At 40.9% G+C, this 14,029-nt stretch overlaps 1 protein-coding gene across 2 annotated transcripts in view; it reads right to left on the bottom strand.

Moving 5' to 3' along the window:
• CARMIL1 (capping protein regulator and myosin 1 linker 1) overlaps window positions 1–14,029 on the bottom strand; it is a 164,777-nt gene that overhangs the window by 80,688 nt on the left and 70,060 nt on the right. For both annotated transcript variants that reach the window (XM_077352987.1, XM_077352986.1), the window contains exon 3: window positions 1,196–1,246. In XM_077352987.1, the coding sequence (XP_077209102.1) occupies window positions 1,196–1,246 (51 nt within the window). The remainder of the gene's footprint in view (window positions 1–1,195; window positions 1,247–14,029) is intronic.

Below are 14,029 nucleotides of genomic sequence, written 5' to 3' on the forward strand. Positions count from 1 at the left end.
TTACAAGATGCAACTGTGGCCTCCAGAGATACAAGACATACTGTTCCATAATGTACCTCCCAACAATCCTTTAGAGAGGAGATAAAGCAACATTGTCCAAGAATTGTGGAAAAACTTGGAACTTGGCAGCAATTTTGGGAACTGGCCAGTAAAATGAATCACAATGATGGGAATAGGATATGTATATCCCTGTGAATTCTATGGTGAAATTCGTGGACTAAACCAGAGGCCTTTGGTGCTAGGTAGGGTTGCAAATCTCCAGTTGGTGGCCGGAGTTCTCCCACTATTACAACTGATCTCAGGTGATAGAGATCAGTTCATCTGGAGAAAATGGCCACTTTGGAAGGTGGATTCGATAGCATTATACTCCACTGAATTCCCACTCCAAACTCTACCCTCTTCAGGCTCAACCCCCCCCCCCCAAAAAAAAAAAAGAAAACATCCAGGTATTTCCCAGCCTGGAGCTAGCAACCCTAGTGCCAGGCCTACTGAACTGCAAATCAGACTTTTGTACTGACAATCATCTGAGGGAAAGAAGAAGGGGAAGTAGTCATCTGCCCTGAGAAGGTAAAATTAGCAGGTGTGCTGATGTAATTAGCAGCTGGTAAAGCCTTAGTGGCGCCTCTTGTGGCGCAGAGTGGTAAGGCAGCCGTCTGAAAGCTTTGCCCATGAGGCTGGGAGTTCAATCCCAGCAGCCGGCTCAAGGTTGACTCAGCCTTCCATCCTTCCGAGGTCGGTAAAATGAGTACCCAGCTTGCTGGGGGGTAAAATGGTAATGACTGGGGAAGGCACTGGCAAACCACCCCATATTGAGTCTGCCATGAAAATGCTAGAGGGCGTCACCCCAAGGGTCAGACATGACTCGGTGCTTGCACAGGGGATACTTTTACCTTTACCTTTAAAGCCTTAGTATGTCCTCCTGACATGATATGCAACTCAATGGAGCTCAGTAAACTTTCAGAATGTGTTTTTGGTGGAACACTTCACTCAAAACCCCCCAATGAGCTGGAATATTCAGTGGAATTCTCTTGGATAAGTATGCCATCCCTTAAAATTCAACAGAAGAGTGAATGCTAAATACTTCTTACAAAAATTAACCACTTTCGGTTCTTTCCTCCCTCTTTCCAAAATCATTACCACCATCGTGAATGTTGGCTTTAAATAAAGGAAGTATATAGAAACAGCTTTGCCTTACTTTTGTAGGAATGCGGGAAGTTAACATAAAGGCTCGGCATGATGTTAGCACCTGCAAAACAAAAAAGGAAACAATGAAAGTTTGCCTTAAACTAAACTACACACAGCTGCATGCCCTGAAGTACTTTTTTTGTTTCATTCTCACAGCATTAAGTTCTAGAGATGTGCATCTAAAACAAAACTTCATTAGAATCGTATCACAGTCTTATGCAATCAAACACATAACCACACTCCAGTGAATGAAATAGTTCTTATTCCTTGGTAAGTGTTTATAAGATTTATGCATTCAAGATACATCCTTCCTTAACAGTCATTACCACTGAGTAAGCATTAGTCCTCTTTGAAAAATGCGTGTGGTAATAAGTGTCAAAGAGTGTTCCCAGCCCCAGTTTTTAAAAACGTGTGTCTAATTAGGTGGTGTGGATCAACTGCATTCATGTACTTTTTGCCCCTCACTTCTTGTAAAAGAAATGTATAATATCACATCATCACACTGACAATTTCCCAACCTCAACTGGATTTATTGGCTGACATGGATGAAATATACACAATTTTCTTACCAAACCTAATAAATCGATATTGCTTCTTTCACAAAGTCACATGCAGCACACAGTATATATAAAAATAAAACGTACCATGTTTTAGAATTTTAAATTGTACTATTTAGCATATTTGTGACGTTTACCTTAGCTTTCTACTAGTAAAACTGCAAATGTATCAAATCCTATATAATTGCTGTATTATGATGGTTCAGTGCATGTAACTTAGTTTTTGCCATCTGAAAGGTAGGAAAACTAAAAACCAAATACTTCAAACTTTTTGTATTCTGGTGGTGGAAAGTGTCAGTGGGTTATAGCTGATTTATCGCGGCCCCATGGGGTTTTCCAGGCAAGAGACGTTCAGGGATGGTTTTGCCACTGCATGCATCGTGACCCTCATGTTCCTCAGGTTTCCCATCCAAATACTAGCCAGGGCCAACCCAGCTCAGCTTCTGAGAGTCATGATAATGTATTCAGTATATTCAGGTCAGTATTCTAAACCAATGAAAATGGTCTCACACACTCTGGTAGTCCTGTTGTGATGGTATCTGGATACTGAACTGTACTCTGCAGTTTTCCCCAACACCTGGGCCGTGGACTGGTACTAGGCCGTGGAGCCCTTGGTACTGGGCTGCGGCAGGGGGGGGAGGCGCGGGTGCCGGCACGCCAGTGGGCGTGCCTCCCTCCCCCACCACGGCGCGGTGCTCACTGCGCTGTGAGCGATCAGCCGATTTGGTGACTGATCGCTCCTGGGCCCCAGTGCAGCGACAGCCGTGCTGTGGGGGGGGGGGTTGCATGGGCGCCAGTGGGCGCAAACACGCAGGCATGGAGCTGCCGTAACTGCATGTTTGTGCATGCCTGCCTCTCCCCTCCGGTCCCCGGCCTGAAAAAGGTTGGGGTCCACTGCTCTATAGTACCGAAAACATTTAACACTTCAATGGTGCATTATCAATATACACATTGTAAAATAAATATTACCACTTGTCCAGAAATGGTATATATATAACATGTCATACATATATAAATTATGTTTAATTGGTCTATTATCAGTAATAATTCCTGTATTTAATGTTGTAAATTGTCTTCATTATAAACAAAACCAAAAAGGGATACAAGACAAGTTAGGAACCTAAAGATTGAGCTAGAAAGAACGTATTACAAAAAACCCCACACATATTAAAAATTAAAAACATTGATAAATTGCAATAAGGAAGCAACACATACTTTATGGGTCTTCACATTTCTACACAGGACTATGATAAGATCATTTCAAATATAAAAAGGCAGCCAACAGCACCGCTTGAAATTTCTTATTTCTCTTTTAATTATTTTTTAAAATCATTTAATTGAAAATAAAAAAGAAATGTCATCACCATCCAGCTCTCCAGACTGACTTCTGATGGGCTGTTTATTTTGCTTTGGAAACTTTCCCTTGTAAGTGCACCTGTAACCTTGTTTTTAACATTTTCAAAAATGCATGGACTGAGTGAGGGTAGTGATTCATGACTGACATAAATCTGGCTATACCTGGCTTTTCCTCCAGTGCAGAATCATAAGTTCCCCTTGAGCCTGGTTTGGACATGAATGAAAAAGTAGTGTGTATATCAGAAATGCGACAAATGTCTCATCAGACATATGACAGCAGCACAACTGAAGTTATATAGACCTGGAATCACATGCATCTAAAGCTGAGACTTTCATCTACTGGACATTTCCATTTCTCACCAGCAGTGGGAACCTGTGAACAGGAAATACAAGGGCCAACAAGTCCTTCAAATAACCAAGAGGAAGGAAAAGAAGCATGCAGTTCATATTACTGTTTCTACTGCTTTATGTCAAAATTTGGATTTGCATACTTAGCAGGGGCACTGCAACAACAGACTCCAGTTAAATGGGTTTGTTCTACCACAAACCTAAATTATTTTAATTAATTTCAAATAGGAAGAATGGTCCTGCAGGGATAGTGATAGAAAAATAGATTGTAGAGTGATTTAACCAAAATATTTTCAATTCATCATGGAATCTCCATACGATTATTCCAATGTCTCAAAGTTGCATAAACTACTCTGATTAGAACAGTTCCCAGACAGTTCTATCATTTACATCCAATCTCATTGCCAGCTCAAAACAAATCTGTTGTATAGTGGGCTTGATGCATTTATACTGGATTATGGTAAAAACTGCGTATCTTTGTAATAATCTATTTTCTTCCTTACTCTAAGATTTTTTTTTGGATTACTTAAAGTCATTTATATCTGCCAGCTTCTAGATGTCAAAGGAACCATTGTTTGTATCACCTTCAAAGTGGGTGGTACCCTCCCCCCAGGTAATAGCAAACCCTTGACTCCTATCTGGGTGCTGACCACAACATCTTCAGAAAGTGGGCTGGATGTGATCATACTCCTGTTGAGCTCCTTCCCCCTCCCTCAAATTTTGTCATTCCCAGGCTCCACTGCAGATCTCCAGAAATTTATTAACCAGGGTTGGCAACCATTCCCCAAATGTCTCCACCTTTGGAAGGCTGGAAAAGCCTTCCACTTGTTTCTGGCCATGGGATTTTCCATTGGTTCTCTCTTTCCCCAGCTGTCTTTCTCCTCAATGAAAACCCAAAATGGCCTTTATAAATGACTTTTACAAAGAACTTGTGTGTGTTTGTGTGTGTGTGTGTGTTGCAGACTAAAATATGACCGCTGCACAACAATAAAAATTTAGCTTTATCTAATATAGTGAGTTTTGAATTTACGCAAATGGAGAAACTCCCTTAAAGTGCTACTGTATTCCTTGACGTGGTGAGAAGGTGAACTGCGGAAGTTGCAGGCGAATTACAGAGGCACGTAATACTAAAAAGGAGGTGTGTGTTTGTATGCATGGGGGGGGGGGGACTAGAGATGTGGCCTGGGATCCAAGGGGGCGGCTCGAAAGAATTTGGGAACCATTTACGTAGACCCATATTAATGGTAGTAACCAGTCTTAAAATTTGGCATTTTATAGTTAACATTTCATCACATATTTTTCCTAGTTAATCATACAATCTCACACAAAATAATCAAATCTCCAGTGATCAGCTTTCTAGCATGATGTTCAACAGCGTTAAGATTTTGTGAACAGACTAAAAAAGGCAAAAATGCCTATTCTCCTTCTAAGCCAAGTAGTAATATTTCCCTACGACACACAGCAGCTGTGGCAAACTAATCATCAAGAACAGATTTCCCAGTTGGTTGATGGTCTGATGAAGAACACCAGACTTATGTGGGAATCCTAGATGAGAAGTCATTTCAGGACTCTATAGTCTTTAAACCTGGGTTTAAAACCACAAGAAGAAAAGCTGGTTCACCCCACTTAGCATTAACCATAATCCAACTCATTGCTAATGTCAATTTTAACCATGGTGGGAGAAAGATGAGCAAACTCCTGCCACGAGGCTTTAAAGAACACATGATACTTCTCTTGATCTAGCTTAACTGTAACCAAGACATTGGCAATGCCACATCTGCACTGGTTCTTTGATCTGTAACATCAAATGCAGTAAAAGACTTCTGACGTATAATGAAGTCATCAAGCGAGTCATCAAGCGTCTGAAGGTAACAGGGAGGCACCCAATCCAAGGAAATTACTACCCTTACTCTCCCACCGCTCTTTTCTGTCCTAACAGTATTCCAGAATATCCTTAGCCTCATGAAGTAAGATTTTCTACATTACGCAGGGGTAGTCAAACTGAGTCCCTCCAGATGTCCATGGACTACAATTCCCATGAGCCCCTGCCAGCAGGCAGGAGCTCATGGGAATTGTAGTCCATGGACATCTGGAGGGACGCAGTTTGACTACCTCTGCCTAGACAATGACAATCAGTAAAGGTGTCCAAGATTATTCCAAACAGGATTTTCTGAATTCTACTGCTTTTCCTTCTCCAAAGGAAAAACTGCCCATGCTCATATAGCTTTAAGTAGTTTCATATATAAGCAAAACACATAACACTGCTGCTGCATAACAAGCAGATCATGTGAATGCTGAAAGATGTATCATGAGGCTGAATCAGGCCAAAGAGCAAGAACAAAAAATTGTTTTGCTGGGGGAAAAATACCTTCATGACTAGTATTCTGAAAAGGACACACAATTCTATGGAATTTTAACTCTTACTAATTTTAAAGGTTTAAAAACTCACACGACACAGAGGATTAAAGTCATAAGAATGTTCTTAGATACTCTCAAGAGTATTTGGAAGGTTACTTGGGAAGTATCAGACAGCATACTACAGTGAGCTGGGACCTGCATGCACAATCACATGTTTTATTGATGCCAGCATCAGAATGCAGCCAGGCGGCTTTAAATCACACAACGAAACTTCAAACCCCTCTTGGGACACAAGCTCACAAGGATTTTTTTTTTTTATGTGAAGAAGTCTTTCTAGAAGAGTCTAAATATATCTCAGCCTCTGAAAAGCATCTGGGCAGTAATGACTCTAATATTAATTATTGCACTTTTTACTCTCTGTAAAACCTTGGCTTTCCAACTTGCTTTAAATAGAACAGGCTGTCCATATCTATTTGTGCATATGCATCTTCACTTGTGTGCTTTGGATTTCTCACTGGCAGAAATTATGTTTAAAGAGCTCCCCAAATTTGAACCCCAAATCATAACTGTACACTTTATTCTCATCTGTAAGCCTATGTTGTACTAAGCAGAACGGCGTCAACCATTGGTGGGCCTCCTTTAGTGTCATTTGGTGAAGGAGCTCCAGAAATGGATCTATCAGATGGGAGCACTATTAGAGGGTGACATAATTGCCCATTCCAGAGCTGCCCCTCTGTTAAAATATTTCAAGAGGCCCCATCATAGATCCCCTTATTTGGAGAGCTTGCCATCCTTAGCACATAGGAAGGCATTTACTCATTCAGTCTTTACCCACAGCAATAGACCGTGGCTGGTTCTTGCATCTCCCTATGCCTGAATGCATGTGTATGCAATAGGGAAGTGGCTGAAGAGCTTACTCGTTATATAATAGCCCGCCCCTTCTGTAATGAACCAAGAGGTGAGTTTATCGAAATGATACTCCCCACCACCTCAGGTCTTTCCAAAACTGAAAATTTGATTTTTTTAAAACTGTCAGTTAATGATGCTTATGTCACTCACAGAGTTGCATTGTTTGCCATTGCCACCAGGAAAATACCATCCAAACTGAGTGGCTAAACATAAGACTTTAACTATTAGGACCTTTTATATTGTATGTTTTTTTTTCATTTATGGGTAATTTTACATTATTATGTAAGAAATGTCTTTGGCATTATTTACATTTTCTTTGTCTTGCGGGTTCTCGTTTTAAATCTTGATCGATCCTATGGCTGATTAATAAAATGAACTCTAACGTCATGGAATGTTCACAATTGTAACTGTAGACAAAACAAAATTCTAATCCAGTGGCATCTCTAAGACCAACAAAGTTTCATTCAAGGTAGATGCTTTCATGGGCACGCACACTGAAAAAACATGTATTTGAAGAAGTGTCCTCCCATGACCCATTTTCCCTCTTGGGCTGGGAACGGGGGGGGGGGAGTCACGATCCCCCCACTGGCACCTATACCCACTCTGCCTCCCAGCTTCATGGCTGCTCAGACATGTGGCAGCAACAGTGGCACCCCATTTTCTTTTAGTTCCTTCATTCACTTCCAAGGCTGGGACATCTTTCCCCTCAATAGCGGATGCATAGGACAGTCCAGTTGCTGGCAGCAGGACAAACAGTGCCCCCGGGATGTTTCAGAAACAAGCTCTCAAGCACTGGTCCTCCACCCACCCATCCCTTTGTTAGCAAACTGCTGCTCTGTGCACCTGGCTCTTGCTAACCTCCCTCATGGTCGCCATTTGAAAAAAAACAAGAAACAAATTTGTGCAGTAATGGCAGCACTGGCCACTTGGCTCTCCCCCACCATGTAGTGGTTTCACGAATCCTCACTAAACTACAGAGGAGGTGGAAACAACACCACGTCTCTTCTTTCTGTCTTTGCTGCCAATCCCTCCCCACACCCTCAACAGTGTCAACACACACACCTCACTGTATGTGTCTCCCACACCCCCACATACTCCTGAGCAGTTTCCTGCCTTCTTTCCCTCTCACCAGTTGCTTGCAGGCCAGCACTGTACAGGCTGGTTCTGACCCTCAGGCCTGCCTTATGCTGTATTCAATGGATATAAGTACTAGGGTGCTTTTCTTGTATGGGATACATTAAAAGAACTATCCACACATAGTTTAGAAACAACCGGAACAAATGCAGCTAAAATAGGAATGAAAAATAGAGACATAGTGCTTGTGGGTATGTCATAAAGCAGCACAAATTAAAATGTAGGTGCAATCCAAAAACTACTAAAATCAAGTAGAAATTTTGAATGAGAGTTGCAAAGGACAAACTACTTTCCGTTTTATGAGCTACCCAACTTTAGATCAACTTTATTAGCTCCTACTTTTCAACACTCTGAAAGTGCCCTACTATAACATAACAATATCGAGTAGAACAAGTGTTTCCAGGGAAGCAATTTGTAGAGCTTTGACTGCTGGAGTAACAAACAGATTGCATACTTACATTTGCTATTCACAATGAAATTTAACAACTTCATCCCTGTTGTGATAGGGAGCATGAAAATGTTTTTCACTAAAATCAATACATTTTATTACTTCAATATAACCAAAGACATAAAAGTCAAAAGCCATAACAAAGAGGTAATACATTGATTTGAGTTTACGGATGTACTTATCCCTTTTGAGGATGTTAACCCTATAAAGCTCTATGGATTACACCAGCATTACACATCCCACTTCTGTACACAACTCTCCTACCCATCCTGATTATTATCCCTCCTTCTACTTGCCCAGCAATACATTCTGCCCTTAATCCTACATGGATTCTAAACTCCAATGATTCACTTATAGACTAGTTGAAGAATTTGCTATGTTTATGAATAGCCATAAGAATACAGAAGTTCATTATTCTTAAGCAACATGCAGTTTTGCCATTCTGCGTATATATTTTGCACTGTGCTATAATCAAGGCAGGCCAACTGTCCAGAGAAGTTCTTTCCAATGGATAAAGGCCTGTCCCAGAAGTACTCTTGATGGATCACATATTTTTTCATGTGTTGGCCTAAATTGGGAAATTTAAATAGGGAAATTCTAGTTATTACATCCGCATATATGTTAATATATGTAATACCCTTAAATATTTTCATTTTACCTGTTGTTTTATTACAGGGAGATTTCTAAGTAGTCAAGGGCACAGCCCTTATTTTCTATAGCCCTCTCTACCTGACCACTTTGGATGCTGACAGAAAAGGCAGAGCGGCCCCTTCTCCTCCTTTATCAGCTTTCGCATAGACAAAATATACAGTCCCCTTAATCAGCAATGTTCAGAAAGTAACATCCCTGATCACAGGAAGACATATTGTTGACACCGCCTCAGTACAGAGGCACTGTGTTCACAAGTCAACAATCACATAGAGAGGCAAGTGGCAAGACCAACACATTTATCCCTGTGCTCCCTCTCTACCCAATCAACTAATGCACCCTGTGTCAAGATGACTGGGAGTTTTCTCATCCATAAAGACAGCACCCTAGTTGCAGCCTTTCTCGACTTTTTTACCATTGAGAAACCCCTGAAACATTCTTCAGGCTTCAAGAAACCCCAGAAGTGGCGTGATCACACAAAATATGGTTCGTAAACATAGCTGTGTACACGCCCGCCTGGGGCCCCTCCCCTTCCCACCCCCTCCAGGCCCATCATTGGTCATTTTGAGGAGGGAGTGTGGGTCAACATGACCATATATGGTCACATCACCTGATAAAGTTTAACAACTGTAATATATATATATAAAATTAATTAATTCCCACTCGTTTGCGAAACGCTTCCAGAGCTATCAAGAAACCCCAGGGTTTCATGATATCGAGGTTGAGAAAGTCTGGCATTTCTCCATCTTCTTGCAAATCACATCTGCTCCCCCCTCCGGTGCCTTGTTGACAATCTAGTTTCTGAATCAACATTAACCTTTCCTCCCTCCACCTCACATTTCATTCTACATATTTTGTTATTTTATTGGCAGAACAAATTTTTGATCCTCATTTGTATTTCTGTCTTCTGAATACTTTACTGATGTCTGCCCATTCCCCCCTTAGACCAGATGTGCATAAGCAGTGCCCTGTTTTGGCTAAGGATTTATCTTCCTCTCTGCTACCAGGACTGGTACACCTTTTAATATGAAAACACTTGGTTATTAGTATCGCAACTGATGACTGGTATTAAGATTGCTGTTCCTACCTTAAATAGGAGTTACATATATAAACTGAACGAGACTGTGATCCTGTATCTTTTGCACTTGGAACTTGTTTCGAACTTTGCTGAATGTGTTTTGGATAAGGATGGCAGCCCATGAACACCAAGAGATATGGCAAAGCAAGATTTAGTTAGCTGCAGCTGGTAAACATCTAGTACCAGGGCTTAGCTCTCGAATGTGAAGGAAAAGATCCTTGGGCCTCTGCACATTCCAGATGTTTATTCAACTTGAATGAGATCCACGGGCCCTCCAGCACACAGAAGTGCCTGTTTATTCCATAATAGCATTCAAAGTTTTTCTCAATAACCACCATAAACACTGGAATCAGGGACTCTACATTAAAGAGCATTGTATCCCTGCAAGCTGAGCTCCAGTGAAATCTAAAATTAAAGGTATGTTCTTGTGAACTGTGTTGATTATTCAGTGAGGGTGATTATGCAGCTGTTACTAAATGGCCTTCCAAAGCCTATGATGTTCTGAGCTGTTATTTCTCCAAATTTCACATACATCATAAGTTCACCATTGCAAGAGTGGTTTACAGATTCATGGGGCCTGTAGCACCAGAGCCCGTTTAAGGATTCATGGGGCCCAAGCAGAATACAATTGCAGTCGGAACTGCCAGTCTTGGGGCGGAAGGGCCACCCCACAGTGGAAAGGGTTTTTACTCTAAGTGTCTTTAAAGTGGATAAAGGAGGGAGGAGAGAGGCTACAGCCCTGGTCCATGGGGAGGAGGGGGGGAGAGGCACAGTGTGGGGCCCGTAGCACATGCTACATGGCGAAACCGGCCCTGCAGCACTAGGACATCTAGCATAACATTGGCTGAAAATAGCATAAACTCTTCTCTGTCCTGCTATATTTGATCCTTTAACTGGAAAAGCCAGAGGATGAAATTGGATAAATTGTACATGCAAAATATGTTTTCTATCGGCGAGCGATGGTTGCCCTAGAAACCACCATATACAACCAAATCATGCACACAGTTGGTTTGTTTTCTCCCCCCCCCCTCCCAATCTGATTTTGATACTCTTCCTTTCTCTGAATACAGATGCAATGCACAGTTCGCTGCTTTTCAATACACAGTCCAAATCGGGCAGAAAACAGCAACAACAAGACTGCTCTGAGAGCCCCTCTTGTCATCATCATCAACATCAATAATAAATTGTGTTTTAAAGCAAAAAATAGAATTGGACAGAGAAACCACATTGCTTTATAAATTCAGTAAAGTCTCACTAGAAATAATACTCTCCAAAACCAGACTACAATAGTTTTTCCTGGATTTTATTTTAAACATGGATTGCTTTCTCTCTCCTTTAAAAATGACTGAAGATGCTACTTTATCAAATATATTTTTAAAATACATTTTCCACAACAGAGCTCTGGGTTAAAATTCCAGGATGACTATGAAAGTTATCTTACACTGGGGAGGGGCTCTTTCCCCAGAGACACCATCACTAGCTATGATAAGGAATTTAATCAAGGCCTTCTAGCATTCCTGACCATTCTTGTTTTGGAAACTCTTCATGAAGGGCAGAAGAAAGGGCAAACTATCTTCCCACAAAATAATGACTCCATAGCAGCTAAGGATTTCATGAATATTTCTCATTTCCTCCATGCATACAAGTTTCGCAAGTGTCCTTTCGACAAACCTCCCTCCAGCCCTCAAAATCATTCAGCTGAACCCGTGGATCAGTTATAAATAAGAGAGAAGTGTGTGTGTGTGTGTGTGTGTATCAAACATTATTTACACACCACAACAGACTGTCTTAGTTAGCATAGGTCAAGGAAATACACTTCATCTGGGGATTTAAATAGTACAAGGATACGTGAAATGTTATTTTAATGCAAGATGATCAGATTGATGACAAAGATATGAAACTAAAATCTTTGGCTCCTTTTACATAGCTGCTTTTCCCCCAGCAATGAGGAAGCTTTCAGCTTTATAGTTTCAGAGGAGTAGCAGTGTTACAGCACTACAGATCAATGTTTCCCCACTTGTGATTTGGGACCCAAGAGTCTCAAAGCAGAGCTTCTGAAAATGGGTTGCAAGCCATCTTCCTGCCATGGCTGCCCCTGTCCTTCCCATTGTTTCCTCTTGTCTTTTGGAAACTAAGATCTAACCCTGGAAATAGTATGTCACACAATAGTTGGTATTTCTTCTTCACTGCATGTATATGATGATGACGTTGGATGTGCCTTGATGGTTAGTAGAGTGAATTTCTTAACATCTTAGGGAGATTAGAGGGAGTCGTGGAGAAAGAAAGGGTAGTTAAAGGCCAGAACCTAATCTCTGTTCAAAGTCTCGGTAAGCCACTTGCTAGAAGTTCATTTGGGGGCCTGCTGTGTCCTTTGTAAGATGTTTGCTGGTTTCTCAGGAACATCTGGTTAGCCACTGTTGAAAATGGGAGCGCTGGACTAGCTGGGTCACAAGATCACAGTTTACAAAGGATGCCAAAATTCTTTGGGCCAGACCTGGATGAGTCACCATACCAAGTAAATTTGGGCTGGTCGGTCATCATACTGAGAAGGCTGGGACTATAGACTTGAGAAAACCAGGAGAGTTGTGTTACTTCAGCATCTGATGAACTAAAGCTCTGTTTTCTACGAAAGCTTATGTTTCAATCTTAAACCACCTTGGTTTTTAAAGAATTGCCATTCTCCTGCTTTGCTCTTTATGTTTTGTTTTACTGTAGCAGATAAACAACTGCTATTTGGCACTGGTTTGTACTCTGTAATAGTGGGAGTTTGATTTAATACAGAAGAAACGCAGGCAATGTGAATAGGGCCAAAGAACATTTAATTTTGTATCTCCATCATCAATCTTATGATCATTAATTATATTCACAGAGCTGTAAGCTATACAAATTCCCCAGATAATACACATCTTTTAGAAAGGCATGTTCATTTTACAAAATAAATACCCATCCTCTCCTTCGACAGTTTGCTTGTTCACATTATTGCTATGATTTGTTAAAGTTAAATATAAAAATATCAATACTATCACTCTGTATTTATTTGGTTTTCCCCACTTTGGTGGAATTCTTTCCCCAACATTACTGACCACAGTTTCTCCATAAAGAGGCAATTCTTTTGCCTCCCTCTCTGAGTTCTGACCCATTGCAGCAATTTGTGGGTAATTATAGGGGCCCAGTGTTTCTAATTCTAGTCATAGTCAATATAGGATAAATGGCAGCCTGATAAAAGTCTATTAATTACTGTCAATATTATCGAAAGAGTAGTTTAATCCACTTGTTCCCAAGCGGGAGCTATGGTGCATTCTCTAGTGTTAAAAGACTTTATTGAATGTTTTTTTTCTTGTAGCTCAGCCAGCTTTTGTTGTTTTTCTCTCTCTGCTGTGTGCTAGTTTATGTTGTGCTTGTGATCTGAAGGTTTCTCTGCTGGATGTGTAGCCTGCAGTCAGTTATTGTCTTTTTGCAAAAATCCTGGAAGCAAACTCCAGGATTATTTCCTGAACTCTGCCAGCAGTTAGATGGGGAGTTCTGACTTCTTCCATTCTTGTGCAATGACAAAGCACATACCCATTATATTCTAAGAGATATTTGTATGGAACTTTGACATTTTAGCATGTTAACATCCCATACAGCATTGTCACTGAGTCAAAGTTTAACTCATACTTAGTTATGCCTAATATTAACATTTTTCATTTCCAAGACTTCTTACATTTTAGTACTTCAAAGCACCTTTTTCAAAATTTACCACCTGGACACACACAGGCAATTCTCTGCCTGCCTCCTTCATTTACTTTCAAGTTCAGTAGGTGTCTCCACCTTTGTGCGGTGTCTTTTCCCAGTGTTTCTATTAACATAATACTGCATAATTAGATGCAAATGTTCAAAGTGTCCTAATATTCCACTTTGTCTTAATAGTACAGTTAGTCTTAAAGCCCGCTGCCTATCAGCAGATGAAATACCTTCCAGTAGCTCCTCGTATCTTACTGAAGACATTTCCCCCATACAGTGACTCGT

The sequence above is a fragment of the Paroedura picta genome, chromosome 9 (assembly GCF_049243985.1).
Source record: "Paroedura picta isolate Pp20150507F chromosome 9, Ppicta_v3.0, whole genome shotgun sequence".
Taxonomy (NCBI): domain Eukaryota; kingdom Metazoa; phylum Chordata; class Lepidosauria; order Squamata; family Gekkonidae; genus Paroedura; species Paroedura picta.